At 51.6% G+C, this 19,026-nt stretch overlaps 1 protein-coding gene across 2 annotated transcripts; it reads right to left on the bottom strand.

Annotated features, from left to right (window-relative positions):
- Positions 1-3,012: 3,012 nt before the first annotated feature.
- CHMP7 (charged multivesicular body protein 7) lies at positions 3,013-15,590 on the bottom strand. 2 transcript variants are annotated; one of them, XM_040087679.2, is made up of 10 exons: positions 15,247-15,590; positions 14,202-14,376; positions 12,379-12,564; positions 11,260-11,393; positions 10,863-10,911; positions 9,937-10,056; positions 8,731-8,829; positions 7,714-7,774; positions 6,180-6,344; positions 3,013-4,768 (listed from the first exon to the last, which is right to left on the bottom strand). In XM_040087679.2, exons 1-10 carry the CDS (start codon positions 15,534-15,536, stop codon positions 4,704-4,706), a joined length of 1,344 nt encoding a protein of 447 aa, XP_039943613.1. In that variant the 5' UTR covers positions 15,537-15,590; the 3' UTR covers positions 3,013-4,703. The 2 variants fall into 2 exon arrangements, with proteins under 2 accessions (XP_039943613.1, XP_039943614.1); XM_040087680.2 differs by having other exon boundaries at positions 6,180-6,341; positions 15,247-15,579.
- Between the last annotated feature and the right edge of the window lie 3,436 nt (positions 15,591-19,026).

Raw genomic sequence — 19,026 nt, forward strand, 5'->3', positions numbered from 1 at the left:
GCTCGGTCCCGACCGGTCCCGGTTTTGCCGTTCCTGTCTCGGCTCGTCCCGTTCGGTCCCGGCTCCTCTCACCCTGTCCTGGTTCTTCTCCTCCATCCCGGTCCTGTCCCGCTCGATCCCGGTTATTCCCTCTCCATCCCGGTTATTCCCGCTCCATCCCGGTTCTGTCCCGCTCGATCCCGGTTCTTCCTTCTCCATCCCGGTCCTGTCCCGCTCGATCCCGGTTCTTCCTTCTCCATCCCGGTTCTTCCCGCTCCATCCCGGCTCCATCCGAGCCATCCCCACGCTGGTGCCCGCAGAGCTCCGGGCTCTGCTCTCTCCAGATCCATCGAATTCCTTTGGACGGGGACAGCCAGGGATGATCCCAGGAGTTATCCTGGGAAATCCATCGAGTTCTGATCACAGGGACAGCCAGGGGTGATCCCAGGAGTTATCCCGGGAAATCCATCGAGTTCTGAGCACAGGGACAGCCAGGGGTGATCCCAGGAGTTATCCCGGGAAATCCATCGAGTTCTGAGCACAGAGACAGCCAGGGGTGATCCCAGGAGTTATCCTGGCAAATCCGTTCCCTCCTTCCCACATAATCCACGGTTTTTCCATGGCTGGAGGTGCCGCAGGGCCCAGCACGGCCCCAGGGAGCGCCAGGCAGGATTGTCCAGCTCTGCCAGCGGCAGCTGGCAACCAGGGAGCAGCTGGATTTGGCCAGTGCCCATCCAACAGCCTTGGGCCAGTGCCCAGCTGGATTTGGCCAGTGCCCATCCAGCAGCTCCAGGACAGTGCCCAGCTGGATTTGGCCAGTGCCCATGCAGCAGCTCCAGGACAGTGCCCAGCTGGATTTGGCCAGTGCCCGTCCAGCAGCTCCAGGACAGTGCCCAGCTGGATTTGGCCAGTGCCCATCCAGCAGCTCCCGAGCCAGTGCCCAGCTGGATTTGGCCGGTCCCCATCCAGCAGTCCCGAGCCAGTGCCCAGCTGGATTTGGCCGGTTCCCATGCAGCAGTCCCGGGCAGTGGCCACAGGACGTGGTCAGTGGCCAAAGCCGCCTCTCCCCTCTCAGGTTTTCACTCCCTGACCCCGGAGAGGATCAGGAGCCTGAACCAGCTCTGCTCTCCAGCTGAAGTCACGAGGAAGTGGAATCCCAGCCCTTCCATTTCCATCTGTTTTGAGGGAAGCGAGGGGTTTGTTCCCGTGGGTGAACCGGAGAAAGCAGCAGCACAAATCCCTGCTGCCCACCCGGGCTGGCACCAAACCTCAGCCACAAAAACGCGGCCGCGGACACCCGGGGAACCGCTGGGTGACGCAGGGTGGAGCACCCTCCTCATCCTCAGCTCCTGGAGAACGGGCAGCGCCAGGAACATCCCGGCTCCCCTCTCCGCCTGCTGGAGACATTCCCACCCCTCTTCTCCCGGCCCAGGCACCGTGGAAGGCGCAGCAGGGAAATCCTCCCGGGCCGGACGGGGGTTCCACGCTCGGAAAAGGAGCTCGGAGTGGGAAAAGAACCTGGAGAAACCTTCTCCAAAGCCACCTGGAGCTTCTCCACCTGCACGGCTGGGGGTGACCGAGGGTGGGATGGGATGGGATGGGATGGGATGGGATGGGATGGGATGGGATGGGATGGGATGGGATGGGATGGGATGGGATGGGATGGGATGGGATGGGATGGGATGGGATCCATGGGATGGGATGGGATGGGATGGGATGGGATGGGAGGGGATGGGATGGGAGGGGATGGGATGGGATTGGGATCCAATTTGTCCAATTTCTCAGCATTTTGACGCAGGAATCGCTGCGGGTTCTGCTGTCCCAGGCAAACCAAACGCAGCCGCTCCTCCTGTGAGATCCAATCTCCTCCCCTGAGGAAGCTGCATTATTTTATAATCAATTCAGCAGCTATTTTTTTTTCCCCCCAGGCTCGAGTTAAGCACTATTTTAAAACAGCTCTCCAGCATCAAAAGATCGCAGTTCGGTGGCAATTCAGCTCGAAGCTTTTTATATTTCATTTCCTCACCCAGCAAGAGGCTGCCCTTGATTTCCTCTCCCTGCTGTCTCACCAAAATATCCCGAAAATTCTCCGTTCAGGCACCCTGATTGCAGCCCCCACTCTGCATCAAAGGCAGAAAATTACCAGGCTCTCCAAATAAAGCGGCAGCTGCCGGGGTTTAACTCCTGGATGTCACTTCCAGCACGGCTGATGCATCCCAGGATTACAGGGGAGAGTTTATTCCTGCAGGAATCCCTGCAGATTTCCAGGGAAGGGACAAGTTCGGAGATCAGGGGAGAAAGGAGGAGTCAGAATTCCAAAACAAAAATCCAGGTTGTAGGCGAGACCTGAGCCCTGTAAAAAAAAAAAAAAAAAAATCCATGGGAGCTCCCCAGGGATCAGCTCAGATCAGCCAGAGGAAACAGCACCGACAGCCTGGGAATTCCAGGTTTAGGAATCGTGGTTCAGAGGGAAATTTGGGTTTTTTATACATCAGGCCACTCAATTTACATCGATTTTCTTCAGGTAGAGGGAAAACCAGTACCAGGCTCCCAGTCTGGGCTGCTTGAATTGCAATCAGAACGAGAACCTGGGTGAAAAACTCCCAAAATCAGCTTTAGGAATTGTCTGGCACAAAACCAAGGGGTTCATCAGAACTGATTTCCTTTTCTCCATGGGCAAAGTGGTTTAGGCAAAGGGCTGTGAGTCTGGAAAGTGATCAAAAAAGAAGGGGAAAGATAAGGAAAAGCGGGAATTGTGTCCAGAACGACACCAGGAATGAAGGCAGTGCCGCCCAAAGAGCAGCAGAGGCCGCTCAGGAAAAACAGACAAATGATTAAATGTGGAAATATTTAATGCTGGGCTTTTCAAAGCCAGGCTGAAGTCTGGTGGAGCAGTCGCTCGGTTTGGGTTTGGATGAAGCGGCCCAGGATTATCCCGGATTCCAGCAGAGCTGGAACAGGGAAAAGAGGGAAAAGCCCCGAGCCCAGGGTCCCTCCCTGCCCTGCTGTCACACACAGGCAGAAAACACCGAGGTCTTTCTCCCGTTTACTTCCAGAGGAAAGGAACACAGAGCGTCATTTCACATCATTCCACGGGGAACCGGGAGCTGCACCGGTGAGGGGGGACAGAGGGGACACAGCCCCAGGGACAGGGCAGTGCCACCCCCAGTGCTGGGGACATCCCACTGCCACCCTGGGAACATCCCACTGCCACCCCCAGTGCAGGGGACATCCCACTGCCACCCTGGGGACATCCCACTGCCAAGAGGAGATCACCAGCAGGAGAAACTCCAGCCCCCATCATCCCAAACTGCCACTGAGGAATGGAGTCTGGAGAGGCAGCGTGGAAGGGCTGGAACACATTCCCAGTGGGGCTGGAACAAATTCCCAATAGGGCTGGAACACATTCCCAGTGTGTTGGGGATAAATTCCCAATAGGGCTGGAACACATTCCCAGTGCTGTGGGGATAAATTCCCAATGGTGTGGAACACATTCCCAGTGCTGTGGGGATAAATTCCCAGTGCTGTGGGACACAATCCCAGTGCTGTGGGGACACAATCCCAGTGCGTTGGGGACACATTCCCAGTGCGTTGGGGACACATTCCCAGTGCGTTGGGGACACATTCCCAGTCGGGAGAGGGGCACAGGGCTGGAGATCCATCCACAGGCAGCCAGGCACTCCCCTGCCACGCCCAGCAATCCCAGGGAAGGGCACATTCCCCTCCCGGAAGCTCCGTGGGTTTTTTTTTTTCAGGGATTTGGGGCTTCCCGCGGCGGTGAGGGGTAAAAAGTGACCTGCGAAAGATTCGTGTTCGGTCGGTGTGGGGAGACGCAGCCCTGCAGCAGCTGCAGGGGTTGGCACTCAGGGGTTTTGTGCACCGAAAACATCCCCAGGGATCGGGGTTGGGGATTTTTGGGATCCTGTGGGATCGCAGCGCCGGGAGAGCCGAGGCTGCTCCGTGGAGCTGTGCTCTCCCAAGGGATCCCTTCTCTCCCCAGCCCAAATCCCTCCGTGGCAGCGCAGGGCCATCACCCCACAGCTCCCGGGGAGGACACAAAACCAGCCACAGCTCCAATTTCCAGAGGAAATCCAGCAGGAAGAGGCTGGAGACAGCAGCACGGGCCCAACTTTTGCAGGTCTCCCTTTTAAGGCCTCCAGGTCATTACAGACAGAGGGATTTGGGATTGTGCTTGCCACGGCTGCCCTCTCGGAGCAGCACCAAAAATCTCCTAAAACTGAGCAGTTCCGGCGCCTGGCTGCGCGTGCAGGATGCAGAGGGAGGGACACAACAAGCACCGGGCCGGGACTGATGTGCCAAGTGTTGTGAACAACCACACAAAGAGCTGAACGCTGCTGTGCTGAGATCCTCAACATCAGCCACAGCAAAGGGACAGAAACCAAACCCTAACCCCAAACCCAAACCCCAGCACCGCTATGGACACAGACAGGAGAGTTTTGTCCTCGCTGGAGCCGCGTTCCCAGGAGGGAAGGTCGGACGTGGCAGAGTCAGACCGAGACCGGCGCGGATGTTGGCACAGAGATGACACCAGAGCAGCTGGGGCCGGGTCCAGAGCGGATTGTCACGGCAGGAGCTCCTGCTGCTGAGCCAGGACGGATCCAGGAGGACAGGGAGCTGAGCCCCTCTCCTTGGAAGTTCTGGTCGTGAGTTAAGGGACACCGAGACAAATTCCCGAGCTGCGGCAGCAGGATTCTGTTGGCTCCTCAGAGATTCAGTCCCGGAGCTGTTTTGGGTTCAGAAGAGGCAGAGGGAGCCTTTTGTGCCGGGTCTGTGAGGAGAAGGGCGACACAGGAGAGATGAGAACTCATCAAACACATCCACAAACACCCAACAAAACTCCAGAGAGCCTCGGCGCTTCCCTGCTCAGCTCCATCTCCTGGGAAGCAAACATTGCATCCTCCTGGAATCACATTCTATCCCTCTGGAATCCCATCCTCCATCCTCCTGGAATCACATTCTATCACTCTGGAATCCCATCCTCCATCCCCCTGGAATCACATTCCACCCCTCTGGAATCCCATCTTCCACCTCTCTGCAATCCCGTCTTTCACCCCTCTGGAATCACATTCCATCCTTCTGGAACCCCATTTTCCATCCCCCTCCAATCCCATCTTCCACGTCTGACAGGGAATGCTCTGGAAATCGAGGTTGTAACCCGCCCAAACAGAAGGAAAACTGAAAGCAGGCAATCCAGTGGGATTGTTGATGGACAGATTCCCAGAAGGAAATTTGAAATCGTGTCCAAGACCAGGTGCAGGGGAAGCTCAGTTCAAGCCCACAAACTCTGGTCATTCTCTGTTACTAAACCATTGGATGTCCTGAGTTGGAAGGGACCCAAAAAGATCATAAATACATCATCAAATATGATTTATTTATCATTCTTATTATTTATTTCCTGATGAGTAAATAAAGCCCCGTTTAAGCAGGCCTGTCCCACACAAAGAGCATTCCAGGGAAGATGCTGAGTGCTGGACAAACCCTGTCAGTTTTATCCCTTCCAACACTGCCTGGCTTTGCACAACTTCCTTAAATTTAAAAAGGCAATTTAAAATTAGTCCAAGCAGCAGCTCCCTCACAGAGCCTTCAGCTTTCCCTCCACCCCTGGCAAAGGATCCAGGCACAATTCCCAGCTCTCTTAGAACTGGGTTTAGCTCTGCTGAGCCAGGATTCAGGCACAATTCCCAGCTCTCCCAGGATCCAGGATAATTCCCAGCTCTCCCAGGATCCAGGCAGATTTCCCAGCTCTCCCAGCATCCAGGCAGATTTCCCAGCTCTCCCAGCATCCAGGCACAATTCCCAGCTCTCCCAGGATCCAGGCACAATTCCCAGCTCTCCCAGGATCCAGGAAGATTTCCCAGCTCTCCCAGGATCCAGGCAGATTTCCCAGCTCTCCCAGCATCCAGGCAGATTTCCCAGCTCTCCCAGGATCCAGGATAATTCCCAGCTCTCCCAGGATCCAGGCACAATTCCCAGCTCTCCCAGGATCCAGGAAGATTTCCCAGCTCTCCCAGGATCCAGGCACAATTCCCAGCTCTCCCAGCATCCAGGCAGATTTCCCAGCTCTCCCAGGATCCAGGATAATTCCCAGCCCTCCCAGGCCTGGTTTAGCCCTGCTGAGCCCCTGTGCTGCCCAGGGCTGTCCCAGCTCCCAGAGCAGCTCCCTCCCAGGCCGTTCCCACCTGCAGCACACACGGAGAGCCGCTCCAGCTCGGCTTCCAGCTCGGCATCCGAGATGGGAGCGCTCGGCACCTTCTGGGGAACGGGAGGCAGATCCAAGGAATCCTTGCTGGAGTCCTGCAGGAGGCTGTCCAGCTCCTTCTCCAGCTCCTCAGAGTCCACCTCTGCTGATTTAAGGGAACATTTCAGCCCCAAGGAGGATCCTGTCCTCGCAGCACAAATCCGAAACAGAGCTGTTGTTTCCCCTGTCGTTACTCACAAGGAATTCCCTGTATTTCTTTTAAAGGACTGAAAATTAGTCCAGATTTTGGGGAAATTTTTGTCCTGGCACTGAGGCCAAGAAGCTCTGGCACCTTTCAGCAGAGGCAGAAGAGCTGCAGCAGCAGCCAGGCCAGAGGAAAAAGCTCATCACTTCCAAAGAAACAAAGCAGCAGCCACCCTAAAAATAGATTTCAATGGACACTGCACAGCTTTGGACCGAAATCCATCCCCAGCCAGGGAGCACCAGGGGCTGGAGATGGACAAACTGCCAGCAGTGAAACTCCCTGCTCCCCACGCCCCTCGAGGCACCAGCTCCGGAATCTGGGAAGAGTTCATTCCCCCAGGAAACTGCTGGATGTGGGGAGGGAGAGGGGAAAACAGGGAGAGGGGAGAACAGGGAGAGGGAGGAGGAGAACAGGGAGAGGGGAGAACAGGGAGAGAACAGGGAGAGGGGAAAACAGGGAGAAAAGAGGGAGAAGGGAGAGGAGAGAGAAGGGAAAGGAGAGAGAAGGGAGAGGAGAGAGAAGGGAAAACAGGGAGGAGGGAAAACAGGGAGAGGGGAAAACAGGGAGAGGGGAAAACAGGGAGAAAAGAGGGAGAAGTGAAAACCGGGAGAAGGGAAAGGAGGGAGAAGTGAAAATAGGGAGAAAAGGGGGAGAGGGGAAAGGAGGGAGCAGGGAAAGAAGGGAAAACAGGGAGCAGGGAAGGGATGAACTGAGCATAAACAGGGAGCAGGGAAGGGAGGAGCGGAGCAGAACCAGGGAGCAGGGAAGGGATGAGCGGAGGATAACAGGGAGCAGGGGAGGGATGAGCAGACGATAACAAGGAGCAGGGAAGGGATGAGCGGAGGATAACAGGGAGCAGGGAAGGGATGAGCGGAGCAGAACCAGGGAGCAGGGAAGGGATGAGCAGAACCAGGGAGCAGGGAAGGGATGAGCAGGGGATAACAGGGAGCAGGGAAGGGATGAGCAGGGGATAACAGGGAGCAGGGAAGGGATGAGGAGGGGTAACAGGGAGCAGGGAAGGGATGAGCGGAGCAGAACCAGGGAGCAGGGAAGGGATGAGCAGAACCAGGGAGCAGGGAAGGGATGAGCAGGGGATAACAAGGAGCAGGGAAGGGATGAGCAGAGGATAACAGGGAGCAGGGAAGGGATGAGCAGAACCAGGGAGCAGGGAAGGGATGAGCAGGGGAAAACAAGGAGCAGGGACGGGATGAGCAGACGATAACAAGGAGCAGGGACGGGATGAGCGGAGCAGAACCAGGCCAGGACTCACCCAGGCCGTTGAGCCCCGCTCCCGCCAGCGTCTGCGCCACTTCGTCCTGAGTGTCACAAAGCTGGGGTGGAACGAACACAGTCAGAGCCAGATCAGAAATTCGTCTTGTGCCCTACTGCAGCTGCTTTATCAGAAGCAGAATTAACAAAAACAGTCAGAAATCGATCGACAGGCAGCAGGAATTAACTCCTTTCGCTGCCTCAAATGCAGGAAGACACAGAATTACAGAATTAATTAACAAAGCTGGAAAAGTCCTCGGAGATCATCAAGTCCAATGTATTAAAAAACCAAACCAAACAATAAAATAAAATGAAATAAAATAGAATAAAATAGAATAAAAAATATAAAATAAAATAAAATAAATTGGACCAGGCTAGAATAAAACAGAATAAAAACAGACCAAAACCAAAATAAAACCAATTAAAAAAAAAATATATACCATAAAATATAAAAAAAAATAAAATAAATAAAAAATAAAACAAATTTTAAACATAAAATAAAATATAAAATAAAATATAAAACAAATAAAAATTTAAAATAAAATAAAATTTAAATAAAAATTAAATAAAAATAATATAAAATAAAAATAAAAATAAAATAAAAATAAAATAACATAACATAAAATTAAAATAAAATTAAATAAAATTAAAATAAAATTTAAAAAAAAAAAAAATGTCAGGCTGTTTCATGCACACAGTTGCCTTCCAGCTTCCAAAGGTTTGATCTGTATTTTTAACACACCTAAAGACTTCCCAGGAAAGCTGGGTGCTTCCCCAATATTGCTGATCAGAAAAAAAAAAAAACCCAGAAAACACACAAATTTAAAATTAAAATACATAACAGCAAGAGCAGAAGACACAGAAATCTGCTTCTTGCTGACGTTTTAGCTCCAAATTAAATCAGTTTGCTTTAGTGCCGTGAAGGAAAAATAACTAAATAATTAAAAGCAACCAAAGAATTAATAATTAATGAGTATCTGGGCAGGTTTCTGGGAATATCCACTCGCTGCTCCAGTACCTCCTGGATCTGATCCACCAGGTTCTCCGCTCTCTCCACAGTCACATCCTTCATGGAAAGCTTCAGAGCTCCCACTCCAGCCTGGTAGGCATTAAACACCTGGAAATTCAAAATAAAAAAGAGGAAAATGTTTAATGTCAACTACAGCCTGATAAAGCACTAAACACCTGGAAATGAAAAATAAAAGGGAGGAAGATGTTTAATGTTCATCAACTACAGCCTGGTAGGCATTAAACATTTGGGAATTAAAAATAAAAAAGAGAGGAAGATGTTTAATGCTCATGAACTTCAGGCTGGTAAAGCGTTAAACACTTGGAAATTCAAAATAAAAGAGATATGCAGAATGCTGATGAGCTCCAGCCTGGTAAGCATTAAATACCCAGAAATGAAAAATAAAAAAGAGATGAAGATGTCTAATGCTCATCAACTACAGCCTGGTAGGCATTAAACATTTGGAAATTCAAAATAAAAAAGAGAGGAAGATGTTTAATGCTCATGAACTCCAGGCTGGTAAAGCATTAAATATCCAATAAATGAAAAATAAAAAAAGAGAGGAAGATGTTTAGTGCTCATGAACTTCAGGCTGGTAAAGCGTTAAACACTTGGAAATCAAAAATAAAAAAGAGATGAAGATGTTTAGTGCTCATGAACTTCAGGCTGGTAAAGCACTAAACACTTGGAAATTAAAAATAAAAAAGAGAGGAAGATGTTTAGTGCTCATGAACTTCAGGCTGGTAAAGTGTTAAACACTTGGAAATTAAAAATAAAAAAGAGAGGAAGATGTTTAATGCTCATGAACTTCAGGCTGGTAAAGTGTTAAACACTTGGAAATTAAAAATAAAAAAGAGAGGAAGATGTTTAATGCTCATGAACTCCAGGCTGGTAAAGCATTAAACACTTGGAAATTCAAAATAAAAGAGATATGCAGAATGCTGATGAGCTCCAGCCTGGTAGGTCTTAAACACTCTGAAATTCAGAATAAAAGACAGAAAGATGCTCAGTGCTGATGAACCTGAAAACACCTTGAAATAAAAACCAAAAGACCGAGATGCACAACGCCGATGGAAAGAGCACGAGCTCCTCTCCAGAGCCGCTTCCCAAGGAACGGGAGAAGGAGGGAGCTTTATCCAGAGGCACATTCCCGGGGTAAATCCCACCCCGGAGCCGAAGGAGGGGAGGGAGGGGCTGGAGGAGGCCCCACGGTACCATCTGGTCGGTCTGGGAGGCGTAGATCCGATCCAGGATCCCCTGCACCGCGTCCAGCTTGGAGTGCAGCTCCTCGATGCGCCGCTCCGTCCTCCGCTTGGACTTGAGGCACCTCAGGGCCTGGCACAGACGCACAGACACACAGACACACAGACGCACAGACACACAGACACACAGACACCACCCCTCAGCTGGGCTCGACACACGACTCCTGCCAGCCTCCCCTGGCCGGGGCTCACCCCCGCTTCGGTGAGAGCAGGAATTCCTGCTGGCAGCGTGGGAAAATGGGGAGGAAGGGTTAAAAACGGGGAAGGGGCTCCCGGGCTGATCCAGGCGCTCCTGGAGCAGAGAAAAAATCCTGGATGTGTGTTTTGGAAAGGTGGCCAGGCCAGCTGAAATGTTCCAGCTGTGGCGCATTCCTGGGTGTTGAAGCTTCCTTCAAAAACAAAGGAATCCCTGTGGAATTTCCTGCTGGTTAAAAGCAGGGGTTTGCAGCCTGCTGCATCATACAGAAGGAGGGAAAAGCAGGGAAAGGTGTGCTTGTGTTTGTGCAAAACTTGTTCAGAAATGACCACCTCAAGAAAAAAAAAATTTAACTGATAAATTTTTAAAAAAATTTAAAAATAAAAAGAGCCAGGAGTTGGATTTTGATGATTCTGAGTGGGTCCTTTCCAACTCGGGAAATTCTGGGATATAAAAAAATCCCCAAAACAACCAGGAATCCCTGAGGCACACACACACGGAACAAGGGGGTTTAAGAGTTTGTTTCCATTTCCCTTCATCACCTCGGGAAAAATCAATCCTTCACCTTAAGGAGAGCTTTGGCTTCAGAGCCACCACTCCCACACCCCTGGGACGAAACCCCCTGGGAATGACCTGCAGTTCTGGAGCAGCTCCAGGACATTTCCCTGGGAGCTTCCACTCACCAGCTGCTTCTTCCCAGCTCTGCAAGCACTCCTGGCATCCTCTTTACACCTGGGAGACGGAAAAAGGAAAAAGGAAAGGGAATTTCTTCCTTGTTTTACAAACCACAACCACCCCTGTCTCTGAGGGGGCCACGAGGGTGAATTTTGGATACAACCACCCTGGAAGCGCTGTTGATTCCCACGAGTCCTTGAATGCACTCCAAACCCTTGCAGACATTCCTCACAGCCATTCCCAGCACCTTGTTTTCACAGGGAACAAAAGCTGGGAAAGCTGCCCCAGCACACGGCTGTTTTGTTAACAAACAGGGAAGAACGAGGAGGAACAACGCTCCCAAACTGCATCCCGAAAATTCCTACATCCCACCGATGTTGTTCCCGCCACCCTTCCCCAAATTACTTCTCTGCTTCCTGGGAAAGGGACTCCACCTTCTGTGACAGCAGCTGCTCGCTCTGCATCAGCTGATAAACGCCGATGTCCACGTCGTTCATCGGGGACACCTTGGCGTGGAGGCCCCGGGCAAACTTCACGATCTGAAACAAACCACAGCAGCGCAGCCTGGAGTCACCTCCCAAAAAATCCAAACCAGGAAGACTTCCATTCGGAAGGATGGAAAAGAAGTTTCTGCACGCCCAGTTTAGGGCTTGGAGTCATGGGGATGTCACAGAAAGGATTTAAGGTTAAACCGGGCAGGATTGGGATCAGCAGGGTGGAAACAAAACACCTGGAATGTTTAAAGCTGTCCCTGGATTCTGGAAGTTGGGAATGTCAGACTCCCAAGGACTTCAGAACACCACAGGGAAAGTGGAATCTCAGAGCTGAGTGCCTGCACCTCGGTAGGAAGTGACAAACGGAAAAAGCTTTCCAAAAAAACGTGGAACTCCAGGCTGATTCCAGAGGCGTAGCAGGGAATAGTCAACCTGCAGGGCCTGCCACGTTTTCCACTCTTAAATTAAATCAGAATGATTATAAATGTTTAAAGAATGAGGATTTCTTGCCACCTCCAAGCGGGTTAACAACACCGGAGCACGTGGAATTTACCTTTCCAGGCGGAGAACGCCCATTGCAGCCACCAAAAGGGCTGAAAATCCATTTCTCTGCAAGCCACACGGGGATGACTGTTACCTTGGGTTTTTTGACCTTTTTTAAAGCCTTTTATTTGTCTATAAGATAATTTCTTTAGTTTTTGCACAACATTAGGAGTAGTGTTTCACTTTTATGCACGGGAACATAAACCAACCTTTTGTTTTCATTCCCTGCCCTTTGTTTACATATTTTTAGCTTGAAAATAACGCTGGTGGACAGCCGGTCTGGCCAGTGGGGTGAAGGTGTAGTAACCCCAGCAGCCAATCCACAACTAGACTTACAAAGGAATTAAAAAATGAAAGAAATAAACAAGCTCTCTCTGTTTGGGAGAGCACCTCTGCACCGCAGACCTCTCGTCTCCGCGTCACCGCATTTGCGTGCCGCCACCACAGATGACACCACCCCAAAGGATCAGTCACCTGGACCCCGTACCTTCTCTCCGTTCTGCTCCAGGATGGTGACCCTCTTCTCCTTCTGCAGCTGCAGCAGCAACAAGTAGAAGGTCCTCTCGTCCGGGCAGAGCCCGGCGCAAAGCGAGCGGAGCTCGGACAGGGCGACCACGGGGTGGGAAGAGAGGGCAGAGTTCTGGTAGAAGCGATAAACCTCCTCTGCCTTCTCCTGCAAGGGAGCCACGTGATGATGCCTTAGCACTTTGCTTTTTGTTATTTGCCAGATCTTTAGTGCCTAACTCTGCACCCCACAGCCAGCGTTTGTCACTGTCGCTGCATTTTGGGCAGGCAAAGCGATTCCTCTCCGGGCCGGAAGTTCAAGGACACTCTACAGCCTCAGGAGTCGGAAGTGAAATAAAATAGGATTTTATTTCAAGGATATTTCAAGGATAAACAGAAGTGAGTTACAAGGGGAGCAAGCTGGGGGTAAATGGCTTCATCACCCGAAGCTGAAATTGGGGGATTAAGACCTGATATGTAAATGGACCAAACTCATAATTTGGTACAATTGTCTCAATTGTATTGCCTGAAAAACTCCTGATCCTCCTCCATCCTGGGAGTCCTCTCAGAGGCTTTGGCTGCCCAAGGTGCATCTCCTGGAGGCCTTTAATAAATATTGAATAAATACTGAAGTCTTTAAATAAATCCCCACTTTATTCTCCTCACCTTGTCCAGCCCCTGTTCCAGGGAGGGATTCTGAGCAAGGCATCACAGGGATGCTGCCAGCCCACACAGCATTCCTGCTCTTCCCAAACCCTCCCACACCTCCTTCCTCCCGACCTGGACACTTCCTGTTTTATCCTGGAGTGACTTTCGGAACGAGCCGTAGGGAACTCTCAAAATAATCGTCCCCAAGAACCGAAACTCCGCTGCTGACATTCCCTGGAAGGCTGTGGGACAGCGCAGGAAGCGCACAGGCAATCGATGGGCTTCCTCGAAATCCCTCCCCAGGTCAGAACCAAAACAAAATTCCTGCCTTTTAAAGATATCCTGCGTTTCTGCCGGACACAGCAAGGCCCGGGGCTCATTCTGCAGACTCGCAGAGTAACAGGGAGAGAGAAAAGGGGCTGAGAAAGGATCCAATCCCGTGGGAAAGCAGCTGGAATAAGAGCCAGGGAATCTGGGCTGGTGGGACATTGGATTGCCAGGTAGAGACTGCTCCAGTCACAGTTCCTGCCTTCCTGGAGAAGCAGGGAATTGTGTCTCTTCCTTTTCTTGGAGTCAGTGAAAAGTCACTGTCAGAACCATGGGACGGTTTGGGATAGAAAAACCTTAAATCCCATCCAGTGCCACCCCTGCCATGGCAGGGAATCACCTCCCACTGTCCCAGGTTATCCCAGCCTGGCCTTGGGCACTGCCAGGGATCCAGGGGCAGCCACAGCAAATCTGGGAATTCCAGCCCAGCCAGGAATTCCTTCCCAAAATCCCACCCCAATCTCCCCTTTCCCAGTGGGATCCATTCCCTGTGTCCTGTCCCTCCAGCCCTTGTCCCCAGTCCCTCTCCAGCTCTCCTGGAGCCCCTTTGGGCCCTGGAATTTTCTCTGAGCTCCCCCTGGAGCCTTTCCCTGCTCCAGGGGAACATTCCCAGCTCTCCCAGCCTGGCTCCAGCCTTTGGAGGAAGATCAGCAGGTGTAAATCCCTTCCCATCCCCATGCCACTCCATCCATCTCTCTCCAGGCTTTTGAACCCCTCAGGAGCACCAAGGAAGATCTGCTCAGCCCTGACAGCTCCTTCCCAGCAAGGTGAAGTGACTCCCGGCGTTTCCTGGAGATGCACAACTCCGGGAAAGCTCTGGACAACACTCACCTGAAGCAGCTCCACGTAAATCAGAACCTCCTCTTCCTCGGGGATTTTGCTGTCCCCCAGCACGCTGGAGAGGGTCCACTTGAGGGGCTTCAGGATGAAAACGCCCACACCCCACGAGATCCAGCTGCTGTCAACACTGGCCATGAAGTCTGACTCCCTCTGCAGCTTCCCACGTCTAGGGAGGAAATAATTCACGTGGAACTGAACACAGCCAGTCTAAACCTTGGAGATATCCTGCACATCCTCCACTCCCCTGGCATTTTCTATCACCAAATCCGGCTCAAGTTCGAGATTTTATGGCTGGATGCACGTAGGGTTTCTCTCCATTCCCCCCCTGCTTCCCCTGGATCCCCAGTGCGTTCCGTTCGCTCTTTTCCCCGTTTTGCAAGTTCCTCCCCGTTTTCTGACTTGAAACTGACGAGGCAACAAACAAAGAAATTAACGTGGAGGGTCAATTGCAGGGGTAATCAGCCATTTCAGGGTGCTTCTGGTTTTATTTTGAATTGCAACAACAGCTTCTCGGATCCACTGGTTTTAATTTTCAGGTCACCGACAGAGCTCCCGCTCAGCACAAAATCCTCTGGTTGCAAACACCAGCTCAACACATCCCCGCTGCCCTCGGCATTGCAGGGAATGTTGTGATATAGAACATTTAACCCATTTAACTCCAGCACTCCTGTGGGCTCCCCTGTCCTCCCGCACCTCCTGGGTGAGCTGATTCCCCGTCCAGCTCGGCCTCCCAAATTCCACTAACACAAAACCATAAACCGCAATTCACAGAATCCCAGACCGGCTTGGGGTTGGAAGGATTTTAAATCCCACCCGGCGCCACCCCTGCCATGCCCAAGGACACCTTCCACTATCCCAGGCTGCTCCAAACCCTATCCACCCTATCCAGGGATCCAGGAGCAGCCAGAGCTTCTCCCGGCACGCCGTGCCAGGGCCTCACAGCGCAGAATTCACCCTCCAGGCTGGCACAGCACGGATCCATGGCCAGCCGCATCCATCCCACAGCCTCCCCAAGGCCGTCCCCGAGCTCCTTTACCTCAGCAGCTCCCTGAGGACCGTGCCCAGCCCCAAGGGGACGCTGCCCCGCCGCTCGAAGCCGTTCTGCAGCTCCCTCAGGCACGTCCTCACCGCGCCCCTCCGCCGGCCGCGGGCCAGCACCAGCCCGACCCAGAAGGCCATCTTGCTGTCCCACTCGGTGCTGTTCACCTCGCGGCTCTGCTTGAAGGCCGAGAACAGGAAGGCCATGCGCTCGTCATCCGTCTCCCACTCCGGGGGCAAGTCCCCGGCCGAGGCCGGCCCGGGGGGGGCCTCCCCCGGGCTGCACATCTACGCGAGCCCCCGGCTCGGCCGCGGCCTCCCGGCCCGGCCTCTCGCCCGCCTCAGGGGAGAGGCGCAGGGCGCATGCACGGTGCCACCCCCGCGATCCCCCCCGCGTCACTCGGGATGGGCCGCGCCGCCCCCCCCCCCCTGCGGCCCCCGCGGTGGTACCGCCCGGAGGGGCGCAACGGCCCCGCCCACACGCGGTGACGTCACCCCGAGGTGATGTGTGATGTCATCGGTGATGTCATGGCGGGTGGGGGAGAGGGCGGGACTTGGGGCTATATATAATAATTATGTCTATAAAATACGTATTTCCTGTCTGTGTCATAGAGGGAATACAAGTATGTTATTGATTTTCATCTGTAATAATTATATATATTATATATATTTCCCATGTGGATCATATAGACAATATATGTTGTATATTATAATTTTTCATCTATAATAATTACATATATTATGTATGTTTCCCATGTGGATCATATAGACAATATATGTTGTATATTAATTTTTTTCATCTGTAATAATTATATATATATTATATATTTCCCATGTGTATCATACAGAAAATACGTGTTGTATATTGTTGATTTTCACCTGTAATAATTATATATATTATATATATTTCCCGTGTGTATCATACAGAAAATACGTGTTGTATATTATTCATTTTCATCTATAATAATTATGTATCTACTATCTATCTCCCATGTGTATAATAATAGAGAATAAGTGTTGTACATTATTACTTTTGATCATATAATGTATAACAATGATATTAATGATAAATCTATAATAGACGGCATAATGTACATACAGCACAAGCTATAGAATAAGTTTGTCAATTGATAATAATGATATCTATATTATTGTATAATATAGATATAAGCATATTCTATATACTTGGAAAAAAGGGGAGGCAAAGAGGGGCCTCTGGAAATCAGGGAAAGGCTTCCGGAAATCAGAGAAATGTCTCTGGAAATCAGGGAAAAGCCTCTGGAAATCAGAGAAATGTCTCTGGAAATCAGGGAAAAGCCTCTGGAAATCAGGGAAAAGCCTCTGGAAATCAGGGAAAAGCCTCTGGAAATCGGAGAAAGGCTTCTGGAAATCATGGAAAAGCCTCTGGAAATCAGGGAAAGGCCTCTGGAAATTAGGGAAATGTCTCTGGAAATCAGCGAAAGGCCTCTGGAAATCAGGGGAAAACTTCTGGAAATCAGCGAAAGGCCTCTGGAAATCAGCGAAAGGCCTCTGGAAATCAGGGGAAAACTTCTGGAAATCAGCGAAAGGCCTCTGGAAATCAGGGGAAAGCTTCTGGAAATCAGCGAAAGGCCTCTGGAAATCAGCGAAAGGCCTCTGGAAATCAGTGAAAAGCTTCTGGAAATCAGGGAAAAGCTTCTGGAAATCAGGGATAAGCCTCTAGAAATCAGGGAAAGGCCTCTGGAAATCAGGGAAAAGCTGAAAATCAGAGAGAAGCTGGAAATCAGGGAAAAGGCACTGGAAATCAGGGAAAAGCCACCGGGCCCCGAGGGCTCCGGGCCAAGGAGCCGCTGCCATGGGGAAGGGATTTTCCAGGCTCCGGCACCACGGGCGGAGCCGCTCTCGTCTCGTCCCATCCGCGGCATTTTTCGCACTTGGAGCCGGATCCGAAGTGTCACGGGGAGAAGCTAACTGAAGTGGGTCTGAATTCCCCGGAATTCGGTGACACCGCCTGGGCTCGGCTCCCCGGCGGGGAAGGCAGCAGGTCCCAGAGCTGCCCTAAAACCAACCCAGGGAAATCAGGGAACCACTCAGCACAAGGCAGCGTTTCTTTTTTGGCTCCGTCCAAGCCGAAATTTCTCATTAATCCCTCCACTTCTCCCGCCCTAGCCCCCGAAAATAACATCGCTTGGGGCCTGGAAAACCGTCCCGGGTTGCTCCTGCTGAAACCCAGCCTGGCTTTAAGGTTTTGGTGTTATCAGGGGGGAAAAACAAAAACTGTTGATCCGGGAAGGAAAGGGCAGCGCGGGATCCGAGGCTCGGCTCGAAGGAAGCTCACGGAGCTCTGCCTCCAAACCTGAGAAATTCGGCCTTGACCTGGAGGCGGCCGCAGCAGGGATCACATGCTGAGGGTGGAAAGAGCCAAAGGATGAGCTCAGCTCGCCGGGAAGGGATGGATCCCAGCTGGAAGCTCAGCCCCGCACGGCCGCAGCCCCGCAGAGGGGTGGCGAGAGGTTGGGGAGGCGAAGCGGGGCAGGCAGAGACACGGAGATGGGCGAGGAAGGCAGCAGCAGGAATTCCTGCCCTGTTCTCCGTCCTTCAGCCCCTCCCAGGGGAGCAGGGATCCAGCGCACGTCTTTAGGGAGATAAATCCCCAAATTCCGAATGTTTCTGCTTCCCCTCTGCAGGGATCCGGCACAGTTTTTAGGGAGATAAATCCCAAAATTCCAAATGTTTCTGCTTCCCCTCTGCAGGGATCCAGCACACTTATTTAGGGAGATAAATCCCCAAAATTCCAAATGTTCTGCTTCCCCCCTGCCCTTCCCAGGGAACCAGAGATCCATCAAAATTATTTAGGAAAATAAATCCCAACATTCCAAATGTTTCTACTTCTCCTCTGCCCTTCCCGGGGAAGCAGGGATCCGGCACATGTCTTTAGGGAGATAAATCCCAAAATTCCAAATGTTTCTGCTTCCCCTCTGCAGGGATCCGGCACAGTTTTTAGGGAGATAAATCCCAAAATTCCAAATGTTCTGCTTCCCCCCTGCCCTTCCCAGGGAACCAGAGATTCATCAAACTTATTTAGGAAAATAAATCTCAATATTCCAAGAGTTCTGCTTTCCCCCTGCCCCTCCCCGGCAAGCAGGGATCCAGCACACTTATTTAGGGAGATAAATCCCGAAATTCCAAATGTTTCTACTTCCCCCCTGCCCTTCCCAGGGAAGCAGGGATCCAGCACTCTTATTTAGGGAGATAAATCCCATTATTCCAAGTGTTCTTCTTCGCCCCTGCCCCTCCCAGGGAAGCAAGGATCCAGCAGACATTTTTGGGAAGATAAATCCCATCCTTCCAGCGTTTAACCCCCAGACCCAATTTTTAATTTGGAGGGGAGGGGACGGAGGAGTGCAGAGAAAAGGAGAGGAGAGAGCTGAGCTCGTGATCCGCGTTTACGATTTTCCCTTGTTTTTAGGGCCCCGGGCTGGCGGGGGAAGGAGAAAAGTTTATTCAACCTTTGCCCTGCCCACATCACCTGCCCAGGGAAAGTGAACGGGGTGAAAGGATGAACAATCCACCTGCTCTGCCCCGAGCACCCCGCAAACCCCAGAAATAAAGCAGGCACGGGGAGCGAGCGCCGAAACCCGACCTCAGAGGGGAAACTGAGGCACGGAGGGCCGGGGTGGTTTGCCCAGGCTTGCCCAAGGAAGGAGCGCTGGGGAATTATCGAGTTCCGTTCTCAGGCAGTTCGCAGCTTGCCAGAGCTTTTTTTTTTTTATTTTTAAATAAATAATGATAATAAAAA

Source organism: Hirundo rustica, chromosome 28 (assembly GCF_015227805.2).
Source record: "Hirundo rustica isolate bHirRus1 chromosome 28, bHirRus1.pri.v3, whole genome shotgun sequence".
Taxonomy (NCBI): domain Eukaryota; kingdom Metazoa; phylum Chordata; class Aves; order Passeriformes; family Hirundinidae; genus Hirundo; species Hirundo rustica.